Source organism: Neomonachus schauinslandi, chromosome 4, assembly GCF_002201575.2.
Source record: "Neomonachus schauinslandi chromosome 4, ASM220157v2, whole genome shotgun sequence".
NCBI classification, from domain to species: Eukaryota; Metazoa; Chordata; class Mammalia; order Carnivora; family Phocidae; genus Neomonachus; species Neomonachus schauinslandi.
The window spans coordinates 21131342-21159319 of NC_058406.1; the positions used below are offsets into that span (position 1 = coordinate 21131342).

The 27978-nt window shown below is 40.4% G+C and overlaps 1 protein-coding gene across 2 annotated transcripts in view; it reads left to right on the forward strand.

Moving 5' to 3' along the window:
- YTHDF2 (YTH N6-methyladenosine RNA binding protein 2) overlaps positions 1 to 25833 on the forward strand; it is a 33217-nt gene extending 7384 nt beyond the window's left edge. For both annotated transcript variants that reach the window (XM_021683629.1, XM_044913931.1), the window contains one exon: positions 24993 to 25833. In XM_021683629.1, coding sequence (XP_021539304.1) covers positions 24993 to 25016 — 24 coding nt within the window. In that variant the 3' untranslated portion in view covers positions 25017 to 25833. The remainder of the gene's footprint in view (positions 1 to 24992) is intronic.
- The last annotated feature ends 2145 nt before the right edge of the window (positions 25834 to 27978 follow it).

Here is a 27978-nt window from a genome sequence, read left to right on the forward strand (position 1 = left end):
AAAGATTTTTTATTTGACAATGCGCGGACAAGCAGGGGGAGTGTCAGGCAAAGGGCGAGGGAGAAGCAGGTTTTCTGCTAAGCAGGGAGCCCTATGCGGGGCTCCGTCCCAGGACTTTGGGATCACGACCTGAGCCGGAGGCAGATGCTTAACCAACTGAGCCACCCGGGAACCCCTAAATATATTTTTCTTATATTTGTCACGAATTCATAGAGATTTTATATATTTCATCTAGGCTCTGAGGCACTTGTTATGCCTCTGTAAAAGCTTATTTTTTGAGCAGAAGAAGGAGGGCTCTTTGGTTAGATTCTCCACCTCTATAACAGAATCAGAGGTGCATAGTCTTCCAATTAAAGCAGAATGGTTGCCATTTTACCTTCTAGTGTGTGCAGATGAATAAAAAATGGAGATGTGTTTGTCAGTGATGCTAGAAGTATAGAGCCACATTACTGAAAAGTCCAGAAAAAACTCTTTTTTGTCCTTTAAATTCCTCTTTTCCATTCCCCAAAGTTGAACAGTTTAACTTAAAATGTGCCATAATCTTGAGGAAAATTGTTTACTGATTATTTTCACCAGACATCTGAAAAGCTCTAAAGATGTTTTAACAGGCTCCTTTATCTAGAGGAACTCAAGGATGGGACGCCATGACCTTTTAAGCATCATGTAGTTTCATAGCAGATTATTAATGTGTATGAGGGGCATCCAGGTGCTTAGTTTAACCACTTGAAACATGCATAATATCAGTCCCATATTATGCATCTGCTTGCTTTCATCTGCAAAGTTCTGTCCTACATCTTGTGATTAAAAATAGGAAGGCAGAAAAATAAAAATAGGAATCCCTGACAAAGATAGGAATGTGTTTTCAGGAATGTACAGCATAAATGATCAACTTGTATGCGTTAGAACTTGTGGGGAAACTTGGAATTAAAAATGAAGTAGCAAATTTGAGGGCTGTTAATTTATTTTTTAAAAAGATTTTATTTATTTATTTGACAGACACAGCGAGAGAGGGAACACAAGCGGGGGAGTGGGAGAGGGAGAAGCAGGCTTCCCGCCAAGCAGGGAGCCCAGTGCGGGGCTCAATCCCAGGACCCGGGGATCATGACCCAGCCGAAGGCAGATGCTTAACTACTGAGCCATCCAGGCGCCCCAGGGCTGTTAATTTATGTAGACTTTTTTTTTTTTTTTTTTTTTAAAGATTTTATTTATTTATTTGAGACAGAGAGAATGAGAGAGACAGAGAGCACATGAGAGGGGGGAGGGCCAGAGGGAGAAGCAGGCTCCCTGCCGAGCAGGGAGCCCGATGCGGGACTCGATCCCGGGACTCCAGGATCATGACCTGAGCCGAAGGCAGTCGCTCAACCAACTGAGCCACCCAGGCGCCCAATTTATGTAGACTTTTAATCAAGTTTATGTTTGTATTAAATTTACTTGAGTGGTTCAGCGAATATTAATTCAACTTCATAAGGAGGTGTAAGATTTCACATGTTGGAATTGACCAGCTTTGTGATGTTTTCATAGTGAGTAGTAATAATCAAGGTTTAGGGTCTTTGTTAAGCCAACTAATGGATCTTTCTTAAAGCCATTCCATAAAGACTTTTGATGAATGAGTATACTAATTGTTCTTAGGCTGGTGAACAAACCACCAAAAATAAAAAAAATAAAGCCTCGATTATACTCGTATCAGATTACTTTTTAGTTTACCTTCTGTGAGAAGAGATTGCTGGGGTTTCAGGAAGGTCCCTATAATTGCTTCTAAACCCAGTTACCATTTCAGTCAGTATTGCCTTACTTCTCTTGCCCACTGTTATCCTTAACATTCTTACATAACTGATGTACAGCCAGTCTTTATTAGGTTTCCAAGACAAGTTTCGTGGGAGTCAAACTGTTAGCTCATTGAGACAGTAGACTTCTTTAGGTGGGGTGTTTGTATGTGCACTTCTGTATTATTTACAAAATTGCAAAAAATGGTGCCAGATGGACATGGTAACTCAGTAAGTGGGGAAATAATTAAGCTTCATCCTGAAAATGATGTCACAGCTATTCTAAAGTTCCATGATTGGGCATGTGTCTTGGTGGAACACACTGAAGCAGAACTATAGCCATTTTTGGCTACTGTTACTGACTTGTTCTGTTCCATGTTGTTATTCAGTATCATAGAACCTTTAAGCATTGGATCTCTCCAGCTTGAAACTTCAGCAGATTTTAGGGGTATCTTCCATATGTGGTTTACTCTCTTGTACACTTCAGGTAATATTTTGTAACCTGCTTTCTGCATTTATTTAGAACCTTTCCCTAATCGTTAAATATTTCTACTATGACATCACTTTTGATGGCTTCATACTATTCTAGCATAGATTTATTATAATTTACCAATCCTTAATTGTTAGATTTGTCAGCTTCTTTATATTTTTTTCCAGCTAAAATAACACTGCAGTGAACATCCATTGATAAAAATACTGATTCACATCTGTCCTTCAGTGTTACTGCTGGCTCAAAGGGTCTATGCTTTTTGAAGGTCTTGGCTGTGCTGTATATTACCATATGGGCCTTTTCGTTTCTGAAAGATTTTTTTGAAAGAATTATTGTCAAAAGAAGACAAGAGTGAGTTAACCTCTTTGTTTCAACTTGAGAATAGCCTCGCATAAAGGGAAAGTTATTTCCTGCATAAATGATGCAATATGTTTTTATAAACTTCGTAATAGTTGGTTTAATTTTTGTTTTATATTTCCAGCCTTTTAACTATAGGTAGAAATAAGAATAGTAGAGGGGACCAAAGACTGCCTAATTTTCTTAAAGCCTAGCCCAGTGTTAGACTCAGTCTCAGGCAGTTGGATAAATGATTTTTCTGAATAACTGGAAAGCTAATGGGAGAGAGAAAGATCTAGAGAAGATGTGATTATTGTGATAATGGCTCAAGGTGTATATTTTTTTTTTTTTTTTTTTTTTTTAGATTTTATTTATTTATTTGAGAGAGAGAGAGAGAGCACATGAGAGGGGGGAGGGTCAGAGGGAGAAGCAGACCCCCCAGCTGAGCAGGGAGCCCGATGCGGGACTCGATCCCGGGACTCCAGGATCATGACCTGAGCCGAAGGCAGTTGCTTAACCAACTGAGCCACCCAGGCGCCCTCAAGGTGTATATTTTTAAAAATGTTATTGCTATTAAGTGAAAATAGCAGTATTTCTTAAATACCTCTAGAAGTACTCCTATTTTCAAGCAGAAGACTTGAAAATAGTGACTTGAAGTATGTTTGGATAAACTTAAGATTTATTATGCTGCTTAAGAATTGAGAAGAAGCTATATATCTTTTCTTTACTGTGTGCTAGGTACCACCGAGAAATCTGGAGTGTATTGTCAAGGAGCCTTACATTAGTGACAGGTCAGCATACAAAACAAAGTATTTTCTCAAGATATGTACAGGGTGCCAGTTTGGAAGTGAGGACTGCCTAACCCAGCCTGGGGTGTGGGTGAATTGGTCACAAGAAATCCTGGAGGGGCGCCTGGGTGGCTCAGATGGTTGGGCGTCTGCCTTCGGCTCAGGTCATGATCCCGGGGTCCTGGGATCGAGCCCCGCATCGGGCTCCTGGCTCAGCGGGGAGCTTGCTTCTCGCTCTCCCTCTGCGTCTCTCCCTGCTCATGCTTTCTCTCTCTCTCTCTCTGTATCTCGGTCTCAAGTGAATAAATAAAATCTTAAAAAAATTAAAAAAAAAAAAAGAAATCCTGGAAGAGGTGATCTTTGAGCTGAGCCTTGAAAGATGTGTAGAAGGTAGCCAAAGGTGTTTGGGGAAGAATGAACATAGATTCAGGACAGCCCACATCTGTGACACTGTGTAGATAATAATTTGGAGCAAGAAGTCCTGTACAATTTAAGAGCAAGTCTAATTGGTATTTGTGGAGTGGGTTTCTCCACAGTGGAAGCTTGTTGGAGATTAGATTAGGAAAAGGGAGTTGAATGAAAAAATTTTTTTTAACTTTATTAGAGAGCGAGCGAGAGAGAAACAGCATGAGGGGAGAGGGTCAGAGGGAGAAGCAGGCTCCCCGCTGAGCCGAGAGCCTGATGTGGGACTCGATCTCAGGACTCTGGGATCATGACCTGAGCCGAAGGCAGTCGCTTAGCCAACTGAGCCACCCAGGCACACATTGAGTGAAATATTTATGCAGTTAGTTTGATAAAGAAGGAAACTGAGAAAGGCACAAAGTTGGTTTTAAAAAATTCTAGAGTTTAATAGAAAGAGTAAGATTTAATTTGAATCAGGAAGGAGGAGCTTCTTGATGTTACCTTTTTGTTTTTTTTAAAGATTTTTATTTATTTGACAGAGACACAGCAAGAGAGGGAACACAAGCAGGGGGAGTGGGAGAGGGAGAAGCAGGCTTCCCGCGGAGCAGGGAGCCTGATGCGGGGCTCGATCCCAGGACCGTGGGACAACGACCTGAGCCGAAGGCAGACGCTTAACGACTGAGCCACCCCAGGTGCCCTTGATGTTACATTTTCTTAAGTTTTTATTTTAATTCCAGTTAGTTAACATACAGTGTTAGATTAGTTTCAGGTGTACAATATAGCGGTGATTCAACAATTCCATAAATCATCCAGTGCTCTCTGTTGTTATCTTTGCGTGGAAGGCAATGGGAAGCTTGTAGAAGTAAAGGTGAACCAGTATATGGTAATAAGAGATACCATTGCTGAATACATAACAGCTCACTTCTTCCAGTGATGTGTTTCATACACATTATTTTGTTTCTCATCATATCCCTTAGTGTTTATCAGAATGGTTAGCTTAGAAGAGATGATTTGGAAGGGGAATATGATAGCCGTTATCAAATGCCTTTAAGACTGGTAGGTTTAGGGGTGTCAGGCTGGCTCAACTGGCAGAGCACGTGACGTCCGGATTTCAGGGTCACGAATTCAAGCCCCATGTTGGGCATAGATCTCACTTAAAAAAAAAAAAAAAAAGACTGGTTTATTCTCCATGCCAGAAGACAGCACCAGAACCAGTGGATCGAGGTTCTAGGGAGGAAGATTTTTGTAAATAGAAGGGAGAACTTTCTAAAAACAGAGTTCTTAGTCACAGGAGGGTTTCAAGAAGAGACCAGAAGAACTTTTATTAGATATGTTCTGGAGAAGATTTATATGTGGAATAGTCTAGACCAGAGAAACCAAGAATAAGAGGGTTAGCCAGCCCAAGATAACATTTGAAATTCATGGAGAGAGGAATGGATGCTACTAAACTAAGGTCTTTTTAGGAAGGTTATTTCTGTTTTGTAATTTTTTTTTTTTAAAGATTTATTTATTTATTTGAGAGAGTGAGAATGAGAGAGTACACGAGAGGGGGGAGGGTCAGAGGGGGAAGCAGACCCCCCGCCGAGCAGGGAGCCCGATGCGGGACTCGATCCCGGGACTCCAGGATCATGACCTGAGCCGAAGGCAGTTACCTAACCAACTGAGCCACCCAGGCGCCCCGTCTGTTTTGTAATTTTTGACCTAATTACTTATTACATATAGAAAATAAAGGACTTGAGGCTAGAAGGACATGGATGACAGAAAGGATTGATACAGTCCCAGTAAATCTTAGTACAGATAAAGTATATGGATAGTTATTTTTTAAAATATTTACTGCATTAGTATTAATGAAAAAATTGTTATCTTAAACATACTGAAGAGGAGGGGGTGCCTGGGTGGCTCAGTCGATTAAGCACCTGCCTTGGCTCAGGTCATGATCCCGGGGTCCTGGGATCCAGCCCTACTTTGGGCTCCCTGCTCATCAGGGAGTCTGCTTCTCCCTCTCTCTCTGCTCCTCCCCTGTCTTGTGCTCACACGCTCACTCATTCTTTCTCTCTCTCAAATAAATAAAAGCTTAAAAAATATAAAAAATGATTATTTAAGAGAAGTGTTTCCTTTTTCTTAAAATCCAGTTTTCCTATGGTGTTGGTGCAAGTAATGTTTCTTTCTTTTTTTTTTAAGAGAAAGGAGGGGGGAGGGGCAGAGGGAGAAGGGAGGATCTTAAGCAGGAGAGATCTCATGACCCTGAGATCCTGACCTGAGCCAGAATCAAAGAGTTGGACACTTAACTGACTGAGCCACCTAGGTGCCCCAGTGTTTCTCTTTATAAGGAAGTTTTTTGGGTTTGTTTGTTTTCTTCTTTATGGCCATCTTCCTCCTAACCCTTTGATTTGGGCATTTACTCCCCTCCCCTGTTGGGAAATATTTGAAGCTGTCGACCTTGGCTCCATTTTCTTTTTCTTTTTTGAGTAAGTTCTGTGCCCAATATGGGGCTTTTAACTCATGAGCCCGAAATCAAGAGTCACATGTTCCACTGATTGAGCCAGCCAGGCACCCCTGCTCTATTTTCAACTTGAGAAAAAAATTAAAAACATCCAAGTAAAATTTGTGATACAAAAGTTAGAAAGAAAACATCACTTTAGCCAAATATGTTTTCTTATTAAATGCTTAGAGAATAAATAACCATGGCGTATTGTTCCTTTCCATATAGTATTTCTACCCCCCACCACTGGTTTAAGTTGCCTCTTCAGAACTAATGGAACGCTGGGTATCCTGGGTTTTTTGGTTGTTGTTTTTTAAAAATATTTATTTATTTGCTAGAGAGAGAGTGAGAGTACAAGCAGGGGGAGTGTGGCAGGCAGAGGGGAGAAGGGAGCCCGATGCGATTCGATCCCAGTACCCTGGGATCATGACCTGAGCCGAAGGCAGCCGCTTAACCAACTGAGCCACCCAGGCGACCCTGGGTATCCTGTTTTAATTGAGATGGCAAACCTGAACTTTTTGTAAAATTCTAAGGCTGTTTATGTCTACTTCTGTCTTGCAGATAAGTTTACTTGTCTCTCTGACAAAAGGGTTAAGGAAATTCTATTTGTGTTACTCATCACCTTCCTTGTTTTGTGGATAGATAAAATAAAATGCCTTTCTGCAGCCTCCTTAGAGGAGGACTGGAAGAGAATAGATGACACTGAATTTGGATCTCCTTGAACCATGCCCTTTGTTTGTATTCATCTTTGAACAAATGTTTGTGTTAATTGATAAACAAAGTACCATCTTTGCCTTAGGAAGGCAAAGAGGACAATAAAATGGATAAAATACGGGATAATAGCTGTAATAGAGGAATGAAGAAATGGTTTTCTGAACAAGAGTGATAAATTTGGGGAAATTAAGGAAGGCTTCATGGAGGAAATAACATCTGAACCATGTCAGAATGAGTAATAAGCACTCAGGTGATAGCACAGTGCTTGGCACATAGTGCATATAAAAGTTTAGTATATTCTCATTTTATAAGCAGCAGCAGCCTCAAAGAGGTTATTTGTGTAAGTTCTTATTGCTTAATAAGTGGTGGTTTGGTATTTCAGTTGTCAGTTATGTGTAGCTGGCTAATTGTGAGCTGTTTAGCTTTTAAGAATTTTAGCAGGGCGTCTGGGTGGCTCAGTTGGCTCAGGTCATGATCCCAGGGTCCTGGGATCTAGCCCCAAATCGGGCTCCCTGCTCATCAGGGAGCCTGCTTCTCCCTCCCCCTCTGCCACTTCCCCAGCTTGTGCTCTCTCTCTCTCTCAAATAATAAAATCTAAAAAAAAAAAAAATATTAGCAAGCTGGCTGTGAAACAGGGGCTCTTGGGTGGCTCAGTCGTTAGGCGGCTGCCTTCGTCTCAGGTCATGATCCCAGGGTCCTGGGATTGAGTCCTGCATCGGTCTCCTTGCTCAGCGGGGAGCCTGCTTCTCCCTCTCCCACTCCCCCTGCTTGTGTTCCCTCTCTCGCTCTTTCTTTCTCTGTCAAATAAATAAAATCTTAAAAAAAAATCATTAAATGACATAAAATTAAATTCATTGTATTAAAAGTATTTTTAAATACATTATAGGGGCGCCTGGATGGCTCAATCATTAAGTGTCTGCCTTTGGCTCAGGTCATGATCCCAGGGTCCTGGGATCGAGTTCCACATGGGGCTCCCTGCTCAGCGGGAAGCCTGCTTCTCCCTCTCCCACTCCCCCTGCTTGTGTTCCCTCTCTAGCTGTCTCTCTCGCTCTCTGTCAGATAAATAAATAAAATCTTTAAAAAAAAAAATACATTATAAAATTACAATTAAACTACATAAACTTACTATATAGTTACTGTTACCGTTAAACCATAATAAATACATTTATCACTCTTGAGATTATTTGTATCTATTGTATCGATATATAATATTGTATATAAACAATATATAATACATAGCCCTGCCATGTTATTTACACCATGAAAATTGACAAATGCGGGGACGCCTGGGTGGCTCAGTCAATTAAGCATCTGCCTTCAGCTCAGATCATGATCCCGGGGTCCTGGGATCGAGTCCCACATCGGGCTCCATGCTCAGCGGGGAGCCTGCTTCTCCCTCTGCCTGCCACTTCCCCTGCTTGTGCACTAGAGTGCTTTCTTGCTCTTGCTCTTTCTCTCACTCTGACAAATAAATAAAATCATTAAAAAAAGCTAATTTTTTTTTTTAAAGATTTTATTTGAGAGAGAGAATGAGAGAGAGCACATAAGAGGGGGTAGGGTCAGAGGGAGAAGCAGACTCCCTGCCGAGCAGGGAGCCCGATGCGGGACTCGATCCAGGGATTCCAGGATCATGACCTGAGCCGAAGGCAGTCGCTTAACCAACTGAGCCACCCAGGCACCCAAAATCTTAAAATAATAAAAAAAAAAAAAAAGACAAATGCTATGTATACAAATCAGGACTTGGTTTTTGTTAATTGTCTGCCTTAAAGTGATAGAGAAAATATTAATGCAGATTAAATTTAAGTGTGTCATATCTGTAGCACTGCATATTTTGAATAGCACAAAAATTTGAGAAAATAGTCTTCCAGAATTTGAAAAGTATTATCCGGTTTAGCAGAGAAGTTGCTCAAATTATGGATGAACTAGTGAAGTTCTGACATGTTTTCATTTCACTTTTGTCTTAATGAATGATAAATGAAAATATGTTGGAATTACATCTGAATAGATACAGAACTCTCTCAGGCCCCAAAGCCCATGGACCATTACGTGGAGTTTGCCAGATAGAAAAGTGGGAAGGGCATTCTAGGAAGAGGAGACAGCATGTTCATAAACATGATCTCATGAATGCTTAGGTTATGTTTTCAGAATAATGAGAAGTGGAAAAGAATAGTAATTGGTAAAGCTGGAGAGGTTGGTTGGGCCCAGCAGTATATGAAGGGCTTTGTTTCCCCCCCCCCCTTTTTTTTTAAATAGGCTCCGCACCCAGTGTAGAGCCCAGTGCAGGGCCCCCTCCCGGGGGCGGAAATCAAAGGTCCCATGTTTACCCACTGAGCCCCCCAGGCGCCCCGGGGCTTTGCAATTTTTTTTTTTTTTTTTTTTTTAAGATTTTATTTGAGGGAGAGCGAGCCAGTGTGCATGAGCAGGGAGAGGGACTGTGGGAGAGGGAGAAGCAGGCTCCTAAGACCCTAGGATCGTGACCTGAGCCGAAGGCAGATGCTTAACCAACTGAGCCACCTAGGCACTCCGGGGCTTTGCATTTTTATTATATACTTCTGTTTTAGTTGGATTGTAAGGGAATTATGTGGAATGACTGTGGAGGATGGGAAGGGTGAAATGCTTACTGAGCACTGATTTGTTAGCCACTTTCATAGTCTTCCTTTAATCCCCATACCAACCTTGGAAGGCCATGTCTCATAGTTACTGATAGGAAAATGGAAACTCAGGTTAGCAACTTAACTAAGCTCATCTAGTAAATGACAGGTGTAGGTGGCTCAAAGACCAAATCAGAGGCTTCAACAGGTTTGGAAGAAAAAGACCATGAGACCTGAACCAAAACAATGATGGGAAAGGTGGATTTGAAGAATGTACATATTTCCTGACTAGTTACTGTTTAAAAAAAAAAAAAAAGGATGAGCAGCAGGTTAAACTTAGGGGGTTTGGAGATGTGTTGTCTTTTAGAGATAGTGTTAGGGGTACCTATGGGGGACAGTAGGGTGATAGTAGGGTCTGGAGCTCAAGAAAGAAAGAGGTTTTTTTAGACTTCAGTAGAGGCAAAGGCATGAAAGAGTATAAGATGTCAAGAATATTGGTCATAAAAATAATGGCTGAAATTATTGAACACTGTATGGTATCTACCACACATCTGTCCTGAATACATATTTGTTAGTTTTCATATTTAATTCTTATATGATTGTTAGGTAGGTGCAACTGTCTAATTCTACAGATAAAGACACTGAAGCACAAAAAAGAATAATTTTGTAAAGTCACATAAACTGAGAAAGGAGAGCTGGTGACCTGTTTCTGCAGTGGGGTTCTAGAGCCAACACACAGTAAGAGAAGAGGGTCAAAGGAAGAACCCCTGTAACACAATTTAAAGGATGGGTTAAAGAGGGAGCAGTGGAGTATAATCAACTTATTCAGAGGTTGCAGAGAGGTAGCTGATGATTGGAAATGCCAATGGCTATCTCTTGAATAAAAGTAACATGAGAGGGCTTTGTTGTTAGGTATTTGAAGGTTTTGGTGTCCATACATTACTCAACAGACTCTGCATTTATTTTTTTTTCTATATTGTTTCAACTCTTCGTCACCCACAAGGTGTTCCATGCCTTAAAGAGATTCAGTAAAGTTTGAGCTGCTGGAAGTAAGACCAGTTTTTATCTAGTTAGTATGGGCTGTTTTGGTAAATGAGACCATATAAAAATGTCTGAAATACAATAGGTATTAAAGAATTGCAGTATTTTGTTTTTTTGATATGGCTAAAGATTGATCCAGAGGGGACTGCTGTTTTTCCAAACATCACCATTTTGGGATAAGGATAGTTGGCAACTCTAGAATCATTTACTCTCTACTCTGAATAGTTTAAAACAAGAATTACTCAGATGTGAGCCTTTGTGCTTACTTGCCAGAAGTAAAGATTAGTCCTATAACCGTTTTCAGGCTTTTTAGGAGTGAATTCTTCTTTTCCTCCCAAACAAAACCTTACTCAGAACCCTGTGAATTGCTAACCTTAGGTGCTAGGCGCTCCCCCCCCCCCCCCCCCCGGGAGATCCCCAAAGCCTCTCCCCTCTGAAGCATAATTTGGAACCCATTGGATGATGTGAAATTTTTAAAATGGAGGAATGGTACATGGAAGTTGGGGTGGGTCTATTTTGTAATTGAAGAAGTAAGTGTAAGCTCCTGCAGCTTCAGCATCTCATCTAGGTGTGTTGGTTTATTTGGTCTGCGGGGATGGGGATATGAGGAAGACTATCTCATAAAAGGTGGGGAGGCCACAGCATTGGTTTTGACTGCCCTAGTGTGACAAAGGACTGCTGGTTGTAGCTGTTCAGGAGTTTCATGTAGAGTAGAGGAAGAAATTGCTCTGTTCCTGAATTAGGGCAAACAAAAATAATCTCTTTCTTCACCATTGAATCCTGCAAGTCTGCAAATGACCAAGGAGAAAAGCTCTGAGTATGGTAACTCATATCGTCCCTCTGCCTTTCTCCTCCACAGAAGCAAGTAATTCAGTTTAAATTTGCATGCCAGTTTAAATTTGCATGCTGCCACCTTCTCTGGACCAGATTCTTCTAGTATAACAACTAGCTTAGTAAATAGTGCCCTAATGCTTTTCATCTCTTGCTGAATAAACAATTCCTGATTGAACTGATTTAACTCCAGTTAATCATAGGGAGAAGATATCAATAAATGAAACAGTATAGGACAGTGTATATTAAAATGCTAATTTTACAGTATGAGACGAAGTGTTCAAGAAAAGAATAGCAAGACCAGTTAGGGCTAGAGTCAAGACATATTAATGGAGGATTGTATTTGAGTTGGGTCTGGAAGGATGGATAGGAAAGATAGTGGAAAGATGAAGGAAGAAAATGGCTAAACCCCCAAGTTTTGAGCTGTTAGATATGGGGGAGGGGGGAAGGAAGAGGCAGGCAGCTAATCTTTCCAACTCTTTTGCACTGCTATTAAAAGATCTGGTGGTTCTTATGAGCTATTTAGTAGTTCGGTATATATGTCAAAGTTAAAAATTTGGCCATATCACTTATGTAATACAGGAAACCATTTAGAAAAGGTAGATTTATATAAACTTTTGACTTTATGTGAACTTTTTTGGTAATCAGGGTGTGGATAGCTTATAGAATTTTAAAGTGTTTGCATGTGAAAAATTTCCAGTGTGCAAATTTTATAGTAGTATTTGCAAATTTTGTCTTTGCATTTTTCATTGTAAAATCAAATTATAAAAAGTATAGAAAACGAAAAAAGTCACCCATAATTTCTTTACTCTGACAAAACCACTCATTGTTTTGGCATTTTGCTTGTCTTTTCTTATGCAAGTGGTTTATACAGTAATAATCATGTTCTGTGTAGTATTTTGTCCTGCTTTTTCCGCTTAGTACTTTAGGTATATACCCATATTTAGCCATTTTGGGGGCATCTATATATTAGGCACTTTTCGTATCTTGTCTCTGATCCCTTTTAATAGTCTTTTTGTTTGTTTGAAGATTTTATTTATTTGACAGAGAAAGCGCGAGCACAAGCAGGGGGAATGGGAGAGGGAGAAGCAGGGTCCCCACTGAGTAGGGAGTCTGATGCGGGGCTCCATCCCAGGACCCTGGAATCATGACCTGAGCCGAAGACAGATGCTTAATTGACTGAGCCACCCAGGCACCCCCCCCGTTTTTGTAGTCTTTATAAGATTATCTTCATTTTACAGTTAGGGAACTGTGATTTAGAAGGTATAACTTCCTCATGATCACTAAGATCTAAGTTGTAGATGAGCTGGAATTTGTTTTGCTCCAAAGCTTTTTTTGTTGTTATGCTTTGCTGCATCTTCACATTTATCTTTCTTTTCTTTTTTTTTTTTTTTTTAAGATTTTATCTTTAAGTAATCTCTACACCCAGTGTGGGCTCCAGCTCACAACCCTGAGATTGAGTCACATGCTGTACTGACTGAGCCAGCCAGGCGCCCCCACATTTATCATTCAAAACAGTTAACAACAATGTTCTGTTATCTACTGATGCCATTCAGCTCTTTGAGGGTATATGAGGAGAGCATAATTAATTGAAATTTTAAACTGTTGTTTAAGCACTCAGGTTTATACTTCCCTCATCACAAGCATCAAAATGGAGCTAATTGGATCTACTCTGCCTAAGCTTGTGAAAGTTGCTGCTAATGACAGGCAGCAGGAATAAGGGGGAACACAAATGGCTCTGGACATAATGTACTCTGAAAAGGTTATAAAATTGGGAAGGTTTTAGTCTGTCTCAGTCTCATTTTTGACACAAATTTGCAAGATTACTTATGTTTAGGGGCACCTAAACAGTTGGGTGTCTCAGTTGGATGGGAGTCTGCCTTTGGCTCAGGTCATGATCCCAGAGTCCTGGGATCGAGCCCCGCACTGGGCTCCCTGCTCAGTGAGGGAGTCTGCTTCTCTCTCCCTCTGCCCCTCCCCCTGCTTGTGCTCTCTCTCCCTCTCTCTCTCTCTCAAATAAATAAAAATTAAAAAAAAAAAAAAAGATTCTGTTTAGTCGCAGAGCCAGAACTAGAACCCAGACAAGTTCTTGGGTAATTCAAATCATTTATGGCAAATGTTACTTTACTTGGAATCCTAAGCTTGCAGAAAGGATGGGGAGGGGAGCAGGGTGGACCTAGGTGAGTGTTTCAGAGTATAAACAAAAAGATGGTAACAATGATATAAAATAAACTTTGAGTCATCTGGAAAGTATTTATAGAAATACTGGTAACTAGGCTCTACACACAGACTTATTAAAGTAAAATTTTAATTTAGTGAGCTCTCTAGGCATTTTTTTTATGGGATTAGAAGTTGATTGAGAAGTTTATCAGTTTACATAAGTTACCATTTGTGAGTACTTAAACTGCAGATTCTTGTCCTTTCTCACCTACTGAAGGAGCATCTGTGGAGGCAAGGCCTTGGAATCTGCATTTTATCAGCCCTTATCTGTAGGTGACTCTTGTATTTTTCAAGTTTGAGAACTCCTGGATTATGTATATCATTAGTAAGTGTTTTATATGCCTCTTACCTCAAATTCCTCATGCTTATTTTTCCTGCAAGTTTGGTTCCTAAGTTTCTTTGTACTGTAGTCCTGTCTTCCCCCCAGGAGTCTCTTACCTGTTTGTGTCAAGATTTCATCTTTGGGCGCCTGGGTGGCTCAGTTGGTTAAGCGACTGCCTTCGGCTCAGGTCATGACCCTGGAGTCCCTGGATCGAGTCCCGCATCGGGCTCCCTGCTCGGCGGGGAGTCTGCTTCTGCCTCTGACCCTCCCCCCTCTCATGTGCTCTCTGTCTCTCTCATTCTCTCTGTCTCAAAAAAGTAAAAAAAAAAAAAATCTTTAAAAAGAAGATTTTATTTATTTGAGACAGAGAGAATGAGAGAGAGAGAGAGCACATGAGAGGGGGGAGGGTCAGAGGCAGAAGCAGACTCCCCGCCGAGCAGGGAGCCCGATGCGGGACTCGATCCAGGGACTCCAGGGTCATGACCTGAGCCGAAGGCAGTCGCTTAACCAACTGAGCCACCCAGGCGCCCAAAAATAAAATATTTAAAAAAAAAAAAAAAAAAAAGACTTCATCTTTAAAAGCAGTGTTGGAATTCACATGTGTTTGATAAACCTGGCCGGTTTTGCTAAACCTTTCAGTACTGTGGTATTTTCAGCAGTTTGCCCATTTTTAATCATCTGTCAGTATTATGAGTCTCTAATGATTTGCCATACTTTTCCATTAAAAGGTGGCAGTCTCTTTGGCTTAATATCCTACATCTGTAACTTGATGTTATTTATTTATTTAAAAGAAATTTTTTTTTTTTTTTAAAGATTTTATTTATTTATCTGACAGAGACAGAGATAGCGAGAGCGGGAACACAAGCAGCGGGAGAGGGAGAAGCAGGCTTCCCCCCGAGGAGGGAGCCCGATGTGGGACTCGATCCCAGGACCCTGGGATCATGACCTGAGCCGAAGGCAGACGCTTAACGACTGAGCCACCCAGGCGCCCCTAAAAGAATTTTTTTTTTAAGTGAGGGGAGGGCCAAAAGGCGGGAGACCATCTTAAGCAGGCTCCATGCCCATTGTGGAACCCAACATGGGGCTGGATCTCATGACCCTGAGATCATTACCTCAGCTGAAATCAAGAGTCGGAGGCTTAACTGACCAAGCCACCCAGGTGCCCCTGTAACTTGATGTTATAATCTGCTTTTTAGAGACGTTGTGGCTGTTTCTAAGAGACACTAATGTTTTTAAGTTTTACATTATTTAAAGATTTATGTATTTTAGAGGGGGGGAGAGAGCACAAGTGGAAAGGGCGGAGGGAGAGGGAGAGAGATCAAGCAGACTCCTGGCTCAGCAGAGCCCTACGCGGGTCTCCATCCCAGGACCCTGAGATCATGACCTGAGCCAAAACCAAGAATCAGATGCTTAACCAACTGTGCCACCCAGGTGCCCCTAAGTTTTGCATTATTTAATGTTCCTTTTTATTGTATCTTCCTTTCTTAGAGCATGTTAATTTTTTAGAGAGTTGTTAATTTTAAGCTGTAATATTTAGTGGCCACTAGCCATCTTGAAGTTGCCCAAACTAAGATGTTTAAAGGCTGATTTTTTAAAGGTAATCCGTTTTTTTGGATGGGGGAAAGGATTCTATAAAGTATGTTACATATGGTGGGCCTTTATTTATGTATCTGGTTGATATTACAGAGAGCATGAATTCTAGAGTCTGTGGTCTTGTTAACATATATTTATAGTAGCAGAAAGGCTAAGGGCTCTAGAAGACCTAAAATCCTATCTACCACTATGATTAGAGCAAGTAAACTTCTCTGAGCTTTAGTTTTTTTTGTTTGTTTGTTTTTTTAAGATTTTAGATAGCACAAGCAGGGGGAGCTGCAGGGAGAGGGAGAAGTAACCTATGCACTGAGCAAGGAGCCCGACTGGGGGCTCGATCCCAGGACCCTGGGATCACGACCTGAGCCAAAGGCAGATGCCCAACCGACTGAGCCACCCAGGCGCCCTGCTTTAGTATTTTTTTTAATCAGAAAAATACCTTATTGTGGGTGTTAGAATTAAATTATATATAAATTCTTCACGTACAGGTCTTTTATGAATGATTGTGATCTGTGAGATTAGGCATATTTATGTATACACATAAATATAACTTGTTTATTTTGAATCATCAGATTCTTCAGTAACTTTTGGCATGGTACCTAATAGTGCTACTGAGTTTCCATTTTGGGGTCCAGCCCTTGGAATACACTGAAGAGGGCACAAGAGTGAAAGGGAGGTCATTTAAGAGTCTGGCACATTCCAGGTGAGAGATGACAGTAGCTTGGACTAGAGAGGTATTAATGGAGTTGTTAATTTTTTTTTTTTTTTAAGATTTTTATTTATTTGTTAGAGAGAACACAAGCAGGGGGAGCAGCAGAGGGAGAGGGAGAAGCAGGCTTCCCACCAAGCAGGGAGCCCGATGCGGGGCTCGATCCCAGGACCCTGGGATCATGACCTGAGCCGAAGGCAGACGCTTAGCGACTGAGCCACCCAGGCATTCCTGGAGTTGTTAATATTTTTTGGAGGTAGAGCTGGAGCATCTCATCAGATGACTGGAAAGTATATTCTGATGATTACTTCATTCTGAATTTATCTGTCAAATGCAAAATATGCTTGTACTGGGAATGGAGGGGATTTGAGAAGCTATTAAAAACCTTATTTGTGGGGCGCCTGGGTGGCTCAGTCGTTAAACATCTGCCTTCGGCTCAGGTCATGATCCCAGGGTGCTGGGATGGAGTCCTGCATTGGGCTCCCTGCTCAGCGGGAAGCCTGCTTCTCCCTCTCCCACTCCCCCCTGCTTGTGTTCCCTCTCTTGCTGTCTCTGTCAAATAAATAAAATCTTTTAAAAAAAACCCAAAACAACCTTATTTGTTAAATTGCATTCTGAAATGTTTTGAGAAATTGGTTTTATTGTGAAATTAGTTTTGGTTCAAATGTAGTTTTTACTGGAAAACCAAGGAGTGATGTAGAGAATAGTCAAGAATGTCAGGCCATTTCATTTGATTTGGAGCTAGTGTGTTCTCATTATTTTAGTTAAGCTAAAAAAATGTTAATGTATGATTTATCTTACTCTTGTTCTGTTACTAGTCAGAATTATTATTCAGGTACTGAAAATAGTAGATTATTTAGGCTTTTTACTTCTAACCCTTTTGGTAAAATGTGTATAGGAGTTCAGCTTGTAATTAGCAGTCTTGGAAAGAATTTGATGGTAGGAAATGTTATTTAATGCATTAACTTTATCTTGTTGCTCCTCCTTCAGTTCCCACAAATTCATTCCAACTAAATGACCATTTCTGCACCTAGAAAAACTTAAAAGGGGATGAGAAGGTAGAAGATTTTATTTTTTTAAAATTTATTTATTTGTCAAAGAGTGCGCACAAGCAGAGAGCAGCAGGCAGATCAGGCAGAGGGAGAAGCAGGCTCCCCCCTGAGCAAGGAGCCCGATGTGGGACTCGATCCCAGGACCCTGGGATCATGACCTGAGCCAAAGGCAGGCGCTTAATAGACTGAGCCACCCAGGTGTCCCTAGAAGATTTTTTTTAAAAAGATTTTATTTATTTATTTGAGGGAGAGACAGAGCATGAAAGAGGGGGGAGGGGCAGAGGAAGAGGGAAAAGCAGACTCCCTGCTGAGTGGGGAGCCTGGCATGGGGCTCCATCTCAGGACCCTGAGATCATGACCTTAGCTGAAGTCAGACACTTAACCGACTGAGCCACCCAGGTGCCCCAAAGATATATATGTATTTTTAAGATGTATTTATTTTAGAGAGGGAATGGTAGGGAGGGTCAGAGGGAAAGGTGAGAGAGAGTCTTAAGCAGACTCCACGCCGAGTGGAGAGCCCCATATGGGGCTCAATTCCATGACCCTGAGACCATGACTCAAGCTGAAATCAAGAGTCGGACCCCCAACTGACTGAGCCATGCAGGTGCCCAAGTACAGCATAGTGATATGACTGGACAAGTTTATATGTTACACTCTGCTCACCACAAATGTAGCTACCAATCTGTCACCATATAAGGCTATGTCACCATGCAATATCATTGACTATATTCCCTTTGCTGTACATTTTATCCTCTTATTCATTCCATACCTGGAAGACTGTATCTCCCACTCTCCTTCATCCATTTTCCTATCCCTCCCAACTCCCCTCTGGCAACCATCAGTTTTTTCTCTGTATTTATGGGTCTGTTTCTGCTTTGTTTATTCATTTGTTTTTTAGATTTCACATATAAGTGAAATCATATGGCATATGTCTCCGTGAAAGTGATTTTAGTATAATCACATTTTTTCATGTTAGCCCATCTCAGCATTCTCTTACTTTCAGCCAGGGACACTGAAATTTCTGTTCCTTTTTCTCAAGGCCCATGGGGACATAGGAAAAATTAGTTGAGGGCTATATAAGTAAACTTAATTTTAGGGGTGAATATCACTTTTTAAGGTTAATAAAATTATAGCCAGCAAATAAATATATGTCTCAGTTGTGTTTAAGGGCTTCTTAAAAGTGGAGGGAGTGGGATGGTATTAGAAACGAGGATATTAAGCTAAATAGAGGAAAAATAAATCCGCAGAGAGATCTATTCGTATTACAGGAAGAGGTTTCAAATGTGCGGATTTTAGGTAACATTGCCACCTTGTGGATTTTAGGATATTTCCTAGAGATGAAGTTTTGTATTTTATAATCGTAGATGTAAACTGGGGAGGGGCTCAGGTAGGATGGGTGATTAGTATGGGTATTACCTCTAGTTATTTAAGTGGCAGACCAGATGCTGAGGGCTAGAAATTTTTTCCCTTGATTTACACTTTCTTAATATCTTTAAATTTATCTTTATTTCTTAAGATTGTTTCTTTAATCTCGTTATTGTTCTTGTTGAGATTATGGATTGATTTCAAGATTAGGTTGAATGTGTCCTAATGGGAAATTTAGGGATAGGGTGTGAATTCAGTATGATCTTGGCTATGATTTTCCTCTGTTCTTTGTTTATTACCAGTACAAGATCCTTAAGCTCTAGGAATGCATGCATCTTCCCTTCTAGCATTGTCTTCTGGCTAACTGGGACTTTATAATTTATTTTGTGTTTGTGCTTGAGGATCTTATGTTTACCTTATTTCAGAAAGCAAATCCATGGCAGGAGCTTAACCTTGACTCACCACTTCAGCCTGTTCTTACCACGGATCTCACTGTAACTGTCTAGCCTGTGGCTCTAGAAGCACTAGATTTAAAAAAGGGGTAGGCCAGTTCCACATGACAGCATGGGGAAAAACAGTTTGACATACCACTTGCCCTGCTATGATGAGTCAGTAGCATTTTCATGTATAAAAGCTGGAGTGTTCAACAAGACATAAATGTGTGTTTCGCTCATGGCAGTTCTGGTTGGGACTTGGACCCATTGGAGATCCAATTTTGCTTTTTTCTGCTCTTTTCTCTTCCCTTTATTATATATCCATCATCATTCTCCTGGTTCCCCCCACCTCCTTACTTTTTTTTTTTTTTAAAGATTTTATTTATTTGAGAGAGAGAGAATGAAAGACAGAGAGCATGAGAGGGAGGAGGGTCAGAGGGAGAAGCAGACTCCCCGCTGAGCAGGGAGTCCGATGCGGGACTCGATCTCGGGACTCCAGGATCATGACCTGAGCCGAAGGCAGTCGCTTAACCAACGGAGCCACCCAGGCGCCCCCTTAGTTTTTATTTATTAAATATTACTAGGGTAGGACTGGTTGATTAGTAATGCCAGCAAATACAGCTGATCTACAAGTGAAGCCCTTTGGCCATAAATTGTCAAAGCATTTAGTGGAATTGTTCTCAGTGGTAATAGGAAGTAGTCACAAAAGTGAAAGAAAGCTGCTGTAAGGAGAAGTCTTTTATAGAAACCTAAAGGTTTTAATGACCAAAAGTGTATAAAAATAATGGTCCTTGTGTTAGAACATTCTCTTTGTCATCTTTTCTCATTCTAAGACACTTGTAAAAAGCTGCTGGGTAACTTCTTTTTTTGTTTTTTACACTTAAAAATTTTATTTTTAATTTATTTTTAAGTAATCTCTGCACCCAGTGTGGGGCTTGAATTTACAACCCAGAGGTCAAGAGTTGCACACTCTACCAACTTAGCCAGTCAGGGGCCCCTATTTTCTTTTTTGCTAAAATAGTCCGTGTTTGGGGGCACCTGCGTGGCTCAGTCAGTTAAGCATCTGCCTTAGGCTCAGGTCATGATCTCAGGGTCCTAGGATCGAGTCCCATGTCTAGCTCCCTGCTCAGCAGGGAGCCTGCTTCTCCCTCTCCCCCACCCCTCCGCTTGTTCGCTCTCTCAAATAAATAAAATCTTTTAGAAAAGTACTCTGTTTAAGGACTTTTAGTATAGGTCTGAGGAAATACACTCGTTATTTTATTTATTTTTTTTAGAGGGGGAGGAGGGGTAGAGGGAGAGAGACTCTCCAGCAGACTGCCTGCTGAGCATGGGGCTCGATCTCATAACTCTTGAGATCAAGACCTGAGCCAAAATCAGGAGTCAGACACTTAACCGAGTGAGCCACCGAGGTGCCCCTGAAATAAACTCATTTCAAAGTTTTATGAATTGTTGCACATGACTTTTAGTGTAGCCAGTATTTGCAGAATTAAATGAAAACTGTAATTTTCTCCCCATTTTATTAACTTTATTTTGAAATAATTTCAAACTTAGAGAAATTTCAAGAATAGACACAGAATGCCTATATACTTTTCACCCAGATTTGCCACTGTACTATTTTGCCACATTTACTTTATTGTTCTCCTTGGAGATGTGTAATTTTCTGACCATTTGAAAGGAAGTTTCAGATAGCTCCTTTTCTTCTCAATATTTTGCTGTTAATTCCTAAAAATAAGAACATGCACTTACAGCCACAGTGCAGTTATCAACATCAGGATATTTAACATTGACACACAATACTATTATCTACAAATCTTATTTGTATTTTACCAGTAGGTCTTAATACCCTTGATAGCCATTTTTTTTTTTAAGATTTCATTTATTTATTTGACGGACACAGCGGGAGAGGGAACACAAGCAGGGCGAGTGGGAGAGGGAGAAGCAGGCTTCCCTCGGAGCAGGGAGCCTGATGCAGGACTTGATCTCAGGACCCTGGGATCATGACCTGAGCCGAAGGCAGACGCTTAACGACTGAGCCACCCAGGCGCCCCTTGGTAGCCATTTTTTAATGATCCAGGTTCCAATCCAGGATCTTTTAGTTTTCGTCTTTAGGGTCTTTTTTAATCTGCAGTGGTTACATATGCATACCACACCCCACCCACCCAGCTGCTTTGTTTATGACATTGCCTTTCTGAAGAGTATATGCTGTTTATTTTTGTAGAATGCGCCTCAGTTTGTCTAAGGTTTCCTCATTGTGTACATTCTGATTGTGTTTCTCCGGCAGGAATACTACCTAAGCGACTTTGTGTCCTCAGTGCCTCACAATAGGAGGCTGTTTATGTCATTATTGGGAATGTTATTTTGATCACTTAAAGTGTTCACCAAGTTCTCCACTGTAAAGCTCTTTTCCTTTCCTACTTAAAAAAAAAAAAATCTGGTGAATTGTTATTTTCATTGGCGCAGAATCTATTTTACTTTTCAAGATAGTATGTGAATGCGTAAATATCTTTATAATCTCTGAGAAGATGGATGTTATCTTTATTATTTGTAATTATATAAGATTATTTTTGTGTATACATCAAAACGATTTGGAAATAGCACAGCAATTAATCAAGCTTGCCTGAATTGTATCAGTGTGATGTTTTCTTGATGTTGATCAGGAGATTTAAGACTGCTAATGCCATTTATTTGTATGTAATTTGCATAATTTAAAATAAACCTGTGGGGCGCCTGGCTGGCTCAGTCAGAAGAGCACTCAATGACTCTTGATCTTGGGGTTGTGAGTTGGAACTCCATGTTGGGTGTAGAGACTACTTAAAACTTAAAAAAACCGGAATTTTATTTAAAAGTCAGTTGTAGCATGTTACCTACTGCTAAACTCGTAAGCTTGTGAGTGAGGTTAGTTGAAGACCTAGTGTTTGCTTTCTAGGAGCTTTTTGATTGAGTTGGGACTAATTTACATAAAACAGGACAATGCAATTTAATTTTTAATTGTGGATGCAGGTTTAGAAAGACATTGAAGCTGTGGGGGTTAAGGAAGTCTGTAAGAAGGAAGGGGTATACCCTGAGGGGCAGAAGGCCAGATGTTCTTGGCTTAAAGAATAATAAAAGCATGGGACTGAGATTGAGTCAAGAAACACTGAAGAGTCCAGATTTTCTGAAGCCAAGTGTAGATTATTTTGTTCCATAATAGATGAGAGGTTAGGTAAATGGTATTCATCCAAATTACGAAAGACAAAACAGGTGTAGATGAGTTTAAAATTGATGAGAAGCAAGGTGCTGTTTAAAGTTTGACTTTGATCAACTGCAGAGATTTTGTTTTAATTGCAATTTTCCTATTATAAGCAGGATGTTTATTATCAAAACTTTGGAAGAGTATATAGGAAAGGCAAAAAAGTGAGGGGATTCAAAACTTTTGAGGTCTTTTTTATGTTGGATTGAATCTCTTGTTCTTGAATTGAGTTTGATTTCAAGAGAGGAGTGTATGGTGAGTTATTTTATTAAATTTGAAATTTCAAAATGACTTAAATAAAGTTGGTGAATTTATCCCTGAATTACAGATACGTGAAATGGGACATCAGAAAAAGACAGCTGCTCGGGTCACCTGGGTGGCTCAGTCAGTTGAGTGTCCAACTCTTGGTTTTGGCTTGGGTTGGGTCGTGATCTCAGGGTCCTCAGGGTCGTGGGATTGATCTGTGGGATTGAGCCCTTTGTGGGGCTCTGCACTCAGAACAGAGTGTGCTGGTCCCTCTCCCTCCCCCTCTGCTCCTTCCCCCACTCACGAGTGTGTCCACGCACTTTCTCTCTCAAATAAAATCTTTTAAAAAAGAAAAAGATAACTGCTCTTTCTGAATACTATTTTTATATCTATGGGTTAATTTATTCGGGGGTAGTCCATCACAAAATTTCACTTTATTGACTTTTACATAAATATTTGTTAATAATATGGTGTTAAGAAAGAGCCTATATAGTATATGGCCCTAGGTTTGAATTCTGGTTCTTATTAGGTAATACTGGTCAAGGAACTTTTTTGAGCTTTAGTTTTCTTAGGAATAATACAGTCCCTGCAGCATGGTTATGAAGATCATTATTATTTACAGTATCTGGAACATGGAAACCCATTAAGTGGTAGTGGCTATTCTTTTTAGTAGGAATCATATTTTACCTTGGGTAAATGGGAGCAGATGATTCTACTCAAGCAGAGTGATGAATCAAGTGTAAGTTCAGGCCTGTGTGCCCCTAACCACTTACTGTTTTTGCTTTTAAAAGGCATGTGGATTGAGGGACGCCTGGGTGGGTTAAGCAGCTTGACTTTTGATTTTCTCTCAGGTCATGATCTCAGGGTCATGAGATGGAGTCCTGTGTTGGGTTCTGCACGGGCATGGAGCCTGCTTAAGATTCTCTCCCTCTGAAAAATGAAGGCGGGGGAATCAGAGGGGGAGACGAACCATGAGAGAGTATGGACTCTGATAAACAAACTGAGGGTTCTGGAGGGGAGGGGGATGGGAGAATGGGTTAGCCTGGTGATGGGTATTAAAGAGGGCATGTATTGAATGGAGCAGTGGGTGTTATACGCAAACAATCATAGAACACTACATCAAAAACTAATGATGTAGTGTATGGTGATTAACATAATAAAATAAAATTTATTTATTTTTTAAATATTTTATTTAACAGCGAGAGAGAGAGAGGCAGTGAGAGAGGGAACACAAGCAGGGGGAGTGGGAGAAGGAGAAGCAGGCTTCCTGCCAAGCAGGGAGCGCGATGCGGGGCTTGATCCCAGGACCCTGGAACCATGACCTGAGCTGAAGGCAGTCACTTAACCAACTAAGCCACCCAGGCGCCCCTAAAATAAAATTTAAATAAATAAATAAATAAGATTCTCTCCCTCTCCCCCTCCCTCATTCCCTCCTTCTCTTAAAAAAAAAAGACGCATGGATTGGGTCATAGTTTAAAAGATACTAAGGCTGTTGAGGATAAACTTATGAAAGGTACATGAAGAATGATTTTTACTAAGAAATAAGCATTTAGATTTATTTCAGGGAAAACTTAAGTATGGAAGTCAGTTTTCAAAATCCATCTCTAAGTGGATTTTAAACTGTCCCTAGCGGGGGCGCCTGCGTGGCTCATTCGTTAAGTGTCTGCCTTCGGCTCAGGTCATGATCCCAGGGTCCTGGGATCGAGCCCCGCATCGGGCTCCCTGCTCGGCGGGAAGCCTGCTTCTCCTTCTCCCACTCCCCCTGCTTGTGTTCTCTCTCTCGCTGTGTCTGTCTCTGTCAAATAAATAAAATCTTTAAATTAAAAAAAAAACTGTCCCTAGGGGAAGAGGATAATTTTCTTTTTTGCTATAGATTAAGAGCTTTCTATATGTCAGCCCATTAATTTTCATACAGCCCTGTGAGATAGGTCTCCTTCACAAAAAAGGAAATTTGAGGCCTATGAATATGCTTAAGGCCTTAGGACTAGTATGAGATGACTCTAGTACTGTTAAGAGTTTTTTTAGTATACTTTATATGCTGCTTCCTTTCTTTAGGCTTTTGATGCATGTTTCAGTTACTTCCATTAGGTCCATATTTTGGGGGATTGACAAGTATTAGCCTAAGCCAACTGTAATTGGAAAACATCTGTTGTAAGTAATGTAAGAAATTTTAACGTCAAAGAAAAATAATTTTGTATTAATTGGGATGATTGAGTGTTTACTACTTTGGTTTAAAATATAGGAAGTAAAAGCTTTTATTTGTGAGGTATATTCTATTTAGCACAAATAACTAAATTTCTTTTGAGTTATTTATAAAGTTTTAATTCTTTAGCATGCTCAGATAAGTTTTAACTAACCATTTCAATTTTTTTTTTTAACCTCTGTAGGAACGTCAAGGTCGTGGCAAATAAAAGGCAGTTCTGCACAGACTGCAGCAACGGTTGCATCTGCATATCCTACGAGGAAAAAAATGACCTTCAAGAGAATTAGGACTTTTTTCTTAATTTCATTGACTTCAGAGACGATTGCAGACTTGCAGTTTAAGTATTGGAATTTCACAAAAGACATAGGACTTAACTGGAAAATGAAAAAAAAAAGAAAAAGAGAAAACTAAACAAAAAATCCCTCTAGGTAGTTTAGGTGAAAAATGTCCCTTTTATTTTGGCTTTGGTTGTGATTTCAGAGCATAATGCTTTGTTTTTTTGTCTTTCTACTATGTTTTCTGGATTTTAAAGTCCGTAAGTGCATACAGTTTTCTCTAATTTTTAAACCCTTTCCTCTCCCCATTTTGACATTTGCACTTGGAGAACACTTGAGTTTAGAAGATTTTGGGCCTCCACCCCAGAAAGTGGGAATTTGGTTTTTCCCTTCCGAACTGGAAGAACATTTTTATGAAGAATTTTTGTCTTGGAGAATTTAACAGTGTTACCCAAGGTTGTGTCTTTAAGGGTGGTTCATTTTCTCTGACCCTTTGTTACTCAAAGTAAAGTACTAGGAGTCCTAAGAAATTTCTGTTCTTGTACATTATACTGATTAAGTCAGGATTAATTTGATTTCAAAGCTAAGAACAGTGGTAAAAACTTGTTTACAGAAATGCATTTTGGAAGAGAAAAATATTGTAAAACGTGTAGTGAATGTTTCTTCAGTTTATTGTTCAGCCAATGAGGAAAGGGCATTGCCTTTCTTTTTACCATTAATCACTTCTCAATAAACGTGAGATCCTGTTGAGCATCACTTCTAGTACTATTTATTAGTATGATTTGAGTCTCCTACGTTTTATGAAAGATTCGGAGTGTAAGGAGTTGTACGAGATGAGATGGCAACTGGTTTTAGAAAGTTTGCTGAAATGAAATAGTTCAGGCTTGCTTTTGTATCCAGGGCTGGACAACCGTGACCTCTGTAAAGAAAAAGGTGGGCCAGAATTCATAATGCTTCCCAGAGAAGGTCGAGCCACTACTAAATCATTCAGCAAATATATATATATTTTTAAAGATTTTATTTATTTATTTGACAGAGACACAGCGAGGGAGGGAACAGGGGGAGTGGGAGAGGGAGAAGCAGGCTTCCCGCGGAGCAGGGAGCCCGATGTGGGACTAGATCCCAGGACCCCGGGATCATGACCTGAGCCAAAAGCAGACACTTAACAGCAAAGTGCCCCTTATTCAGCAAATACTTGATTATGAGGGCTTATTAGGTGCCAGCCACTGTGCTAACCCTTTAGAAACCTGGCCAGATAGTGCATAATTTTATTTGCAAAGTAGGTAGAGCCCAATATCAAGGATGTAAGTGTTTAATTTGAAATACCGCTTATCTAGAGAATATTCCATGTGGGTGCAGGCTAAAAATAAATTGGAGTGGGGCTTGGGTCTTTGTGAACCATATAACCATAATGGTATTTGTTTTACCCTTGTTTATTTCTCAAGGTTTGGGGCTTCTCTGCCTTAAAGATTTTTAGCCCTTGGGGTGCCTAGCTGGCTTAGTAGAGCATGGGACTCCTTTCTTTTTTTTTTTAAGGGGGGGGACGGGAGGCACAGAGGGAGACGGAGAGAGAGAGAATCTTAAGCAGGTTCCACACCCAGCGTGGAGCCTGATGTGGGGCTCAGTCTCACAACTCTGAGATCATGACCTGAACCGAAATCACAAGGCAAGTGCCAACTGACTGAGCCACCCAGGTGCCCCAAGGATAGGACTCTTGATCTCAAGGTTGTAAGTCCGAGCCCCATGTTGGGTGTAGAGATTACTTTAAAAAAAAAAAAAAGATAAAAAGATTTTTAGTTAAGATGTCCCAATTTTGTAGAGTTAGTTAAATGTGTGAAAACTTCTGTAAGAAAGGGTTTTGAAAATGGGTTTTAATGATGTTTTGTCCTCAAATGACTTACTCATTTGGCTATTCTACATAGCCCAGGCTACTGAATCAAATAATGCTGATTTGTGGTTAACATTGTAGCTGTCACTTCAAGTTGAGAACTTTTCTCTACCTGAGGCACAGTGTAATATACCTAGATATTCCTATTTGCCAAGCTCATTTTGAAATACTTTTCTCCCCAAATTGGGAGTCCTTTGCACTTTAATCAGTTTGAAGATGCTCAACTTCTGAATTAGAAATGTAACATTCACTGTTTTCAGTATTAGTCAAACTTCTGTGACTTGTAGAGCCTGTAGACTTCCCAGGTTCCCATGAGCTTGATTGTCCCAGTATTTCACCTTCAAAAGGGAAAACATCCTGAGAAAAGCAAATTCAAAAGCAATTTTTCCTAGATTTTTCCACCTTGTATTCCAGTTGGATATAAGATGATTCAAGGTGCTTTTTTTTTTGCTATTTGAAATGTTAGTTTAGTTTAAGCCAGTGCTTCCCAGTTTTTCTTTTCACATCACAGAAAATACTGGTATGGCTTTAGGGGCAAATTGAAAGGAATTTGGAGTCCCTAACAAGGCTCTTCACCTAGCTCTCCCTGAGTGTTGAGGGGGTCAGGATGTTGGATTTCTGTATTATTATTACTATTTTTAAAAGATTTTATTTGACAGAGAAAGGGAGAGAACACAAGCAGGGGATGTGGCAGACAAAGGGAAAGGAAGAGGCAGGCTCCTTGCTGAGCAGGGAGCCCGATGTGGGGCTTGATCCCAGGACCCTGGGATCGTGACGTGAGCCAAAGGCAGACACTTAACTGAGTTAGCCACCCAGGTGCCCCAGGATTTCTGTATTAAAAATACACAGAAGCATTTTTGTAGTATAAAAAATTAGATTATGTTCTCCCTAAGAGTTTGGTCCAGAAGTTGTTTGGTGAAGATCTCCCAATGCAGCTAAAACTAGTTCTCTTATTTGCCAATGACAGCTTTGCCAGTGGAAATTGTTGACTTTTGATTATTTGCCCT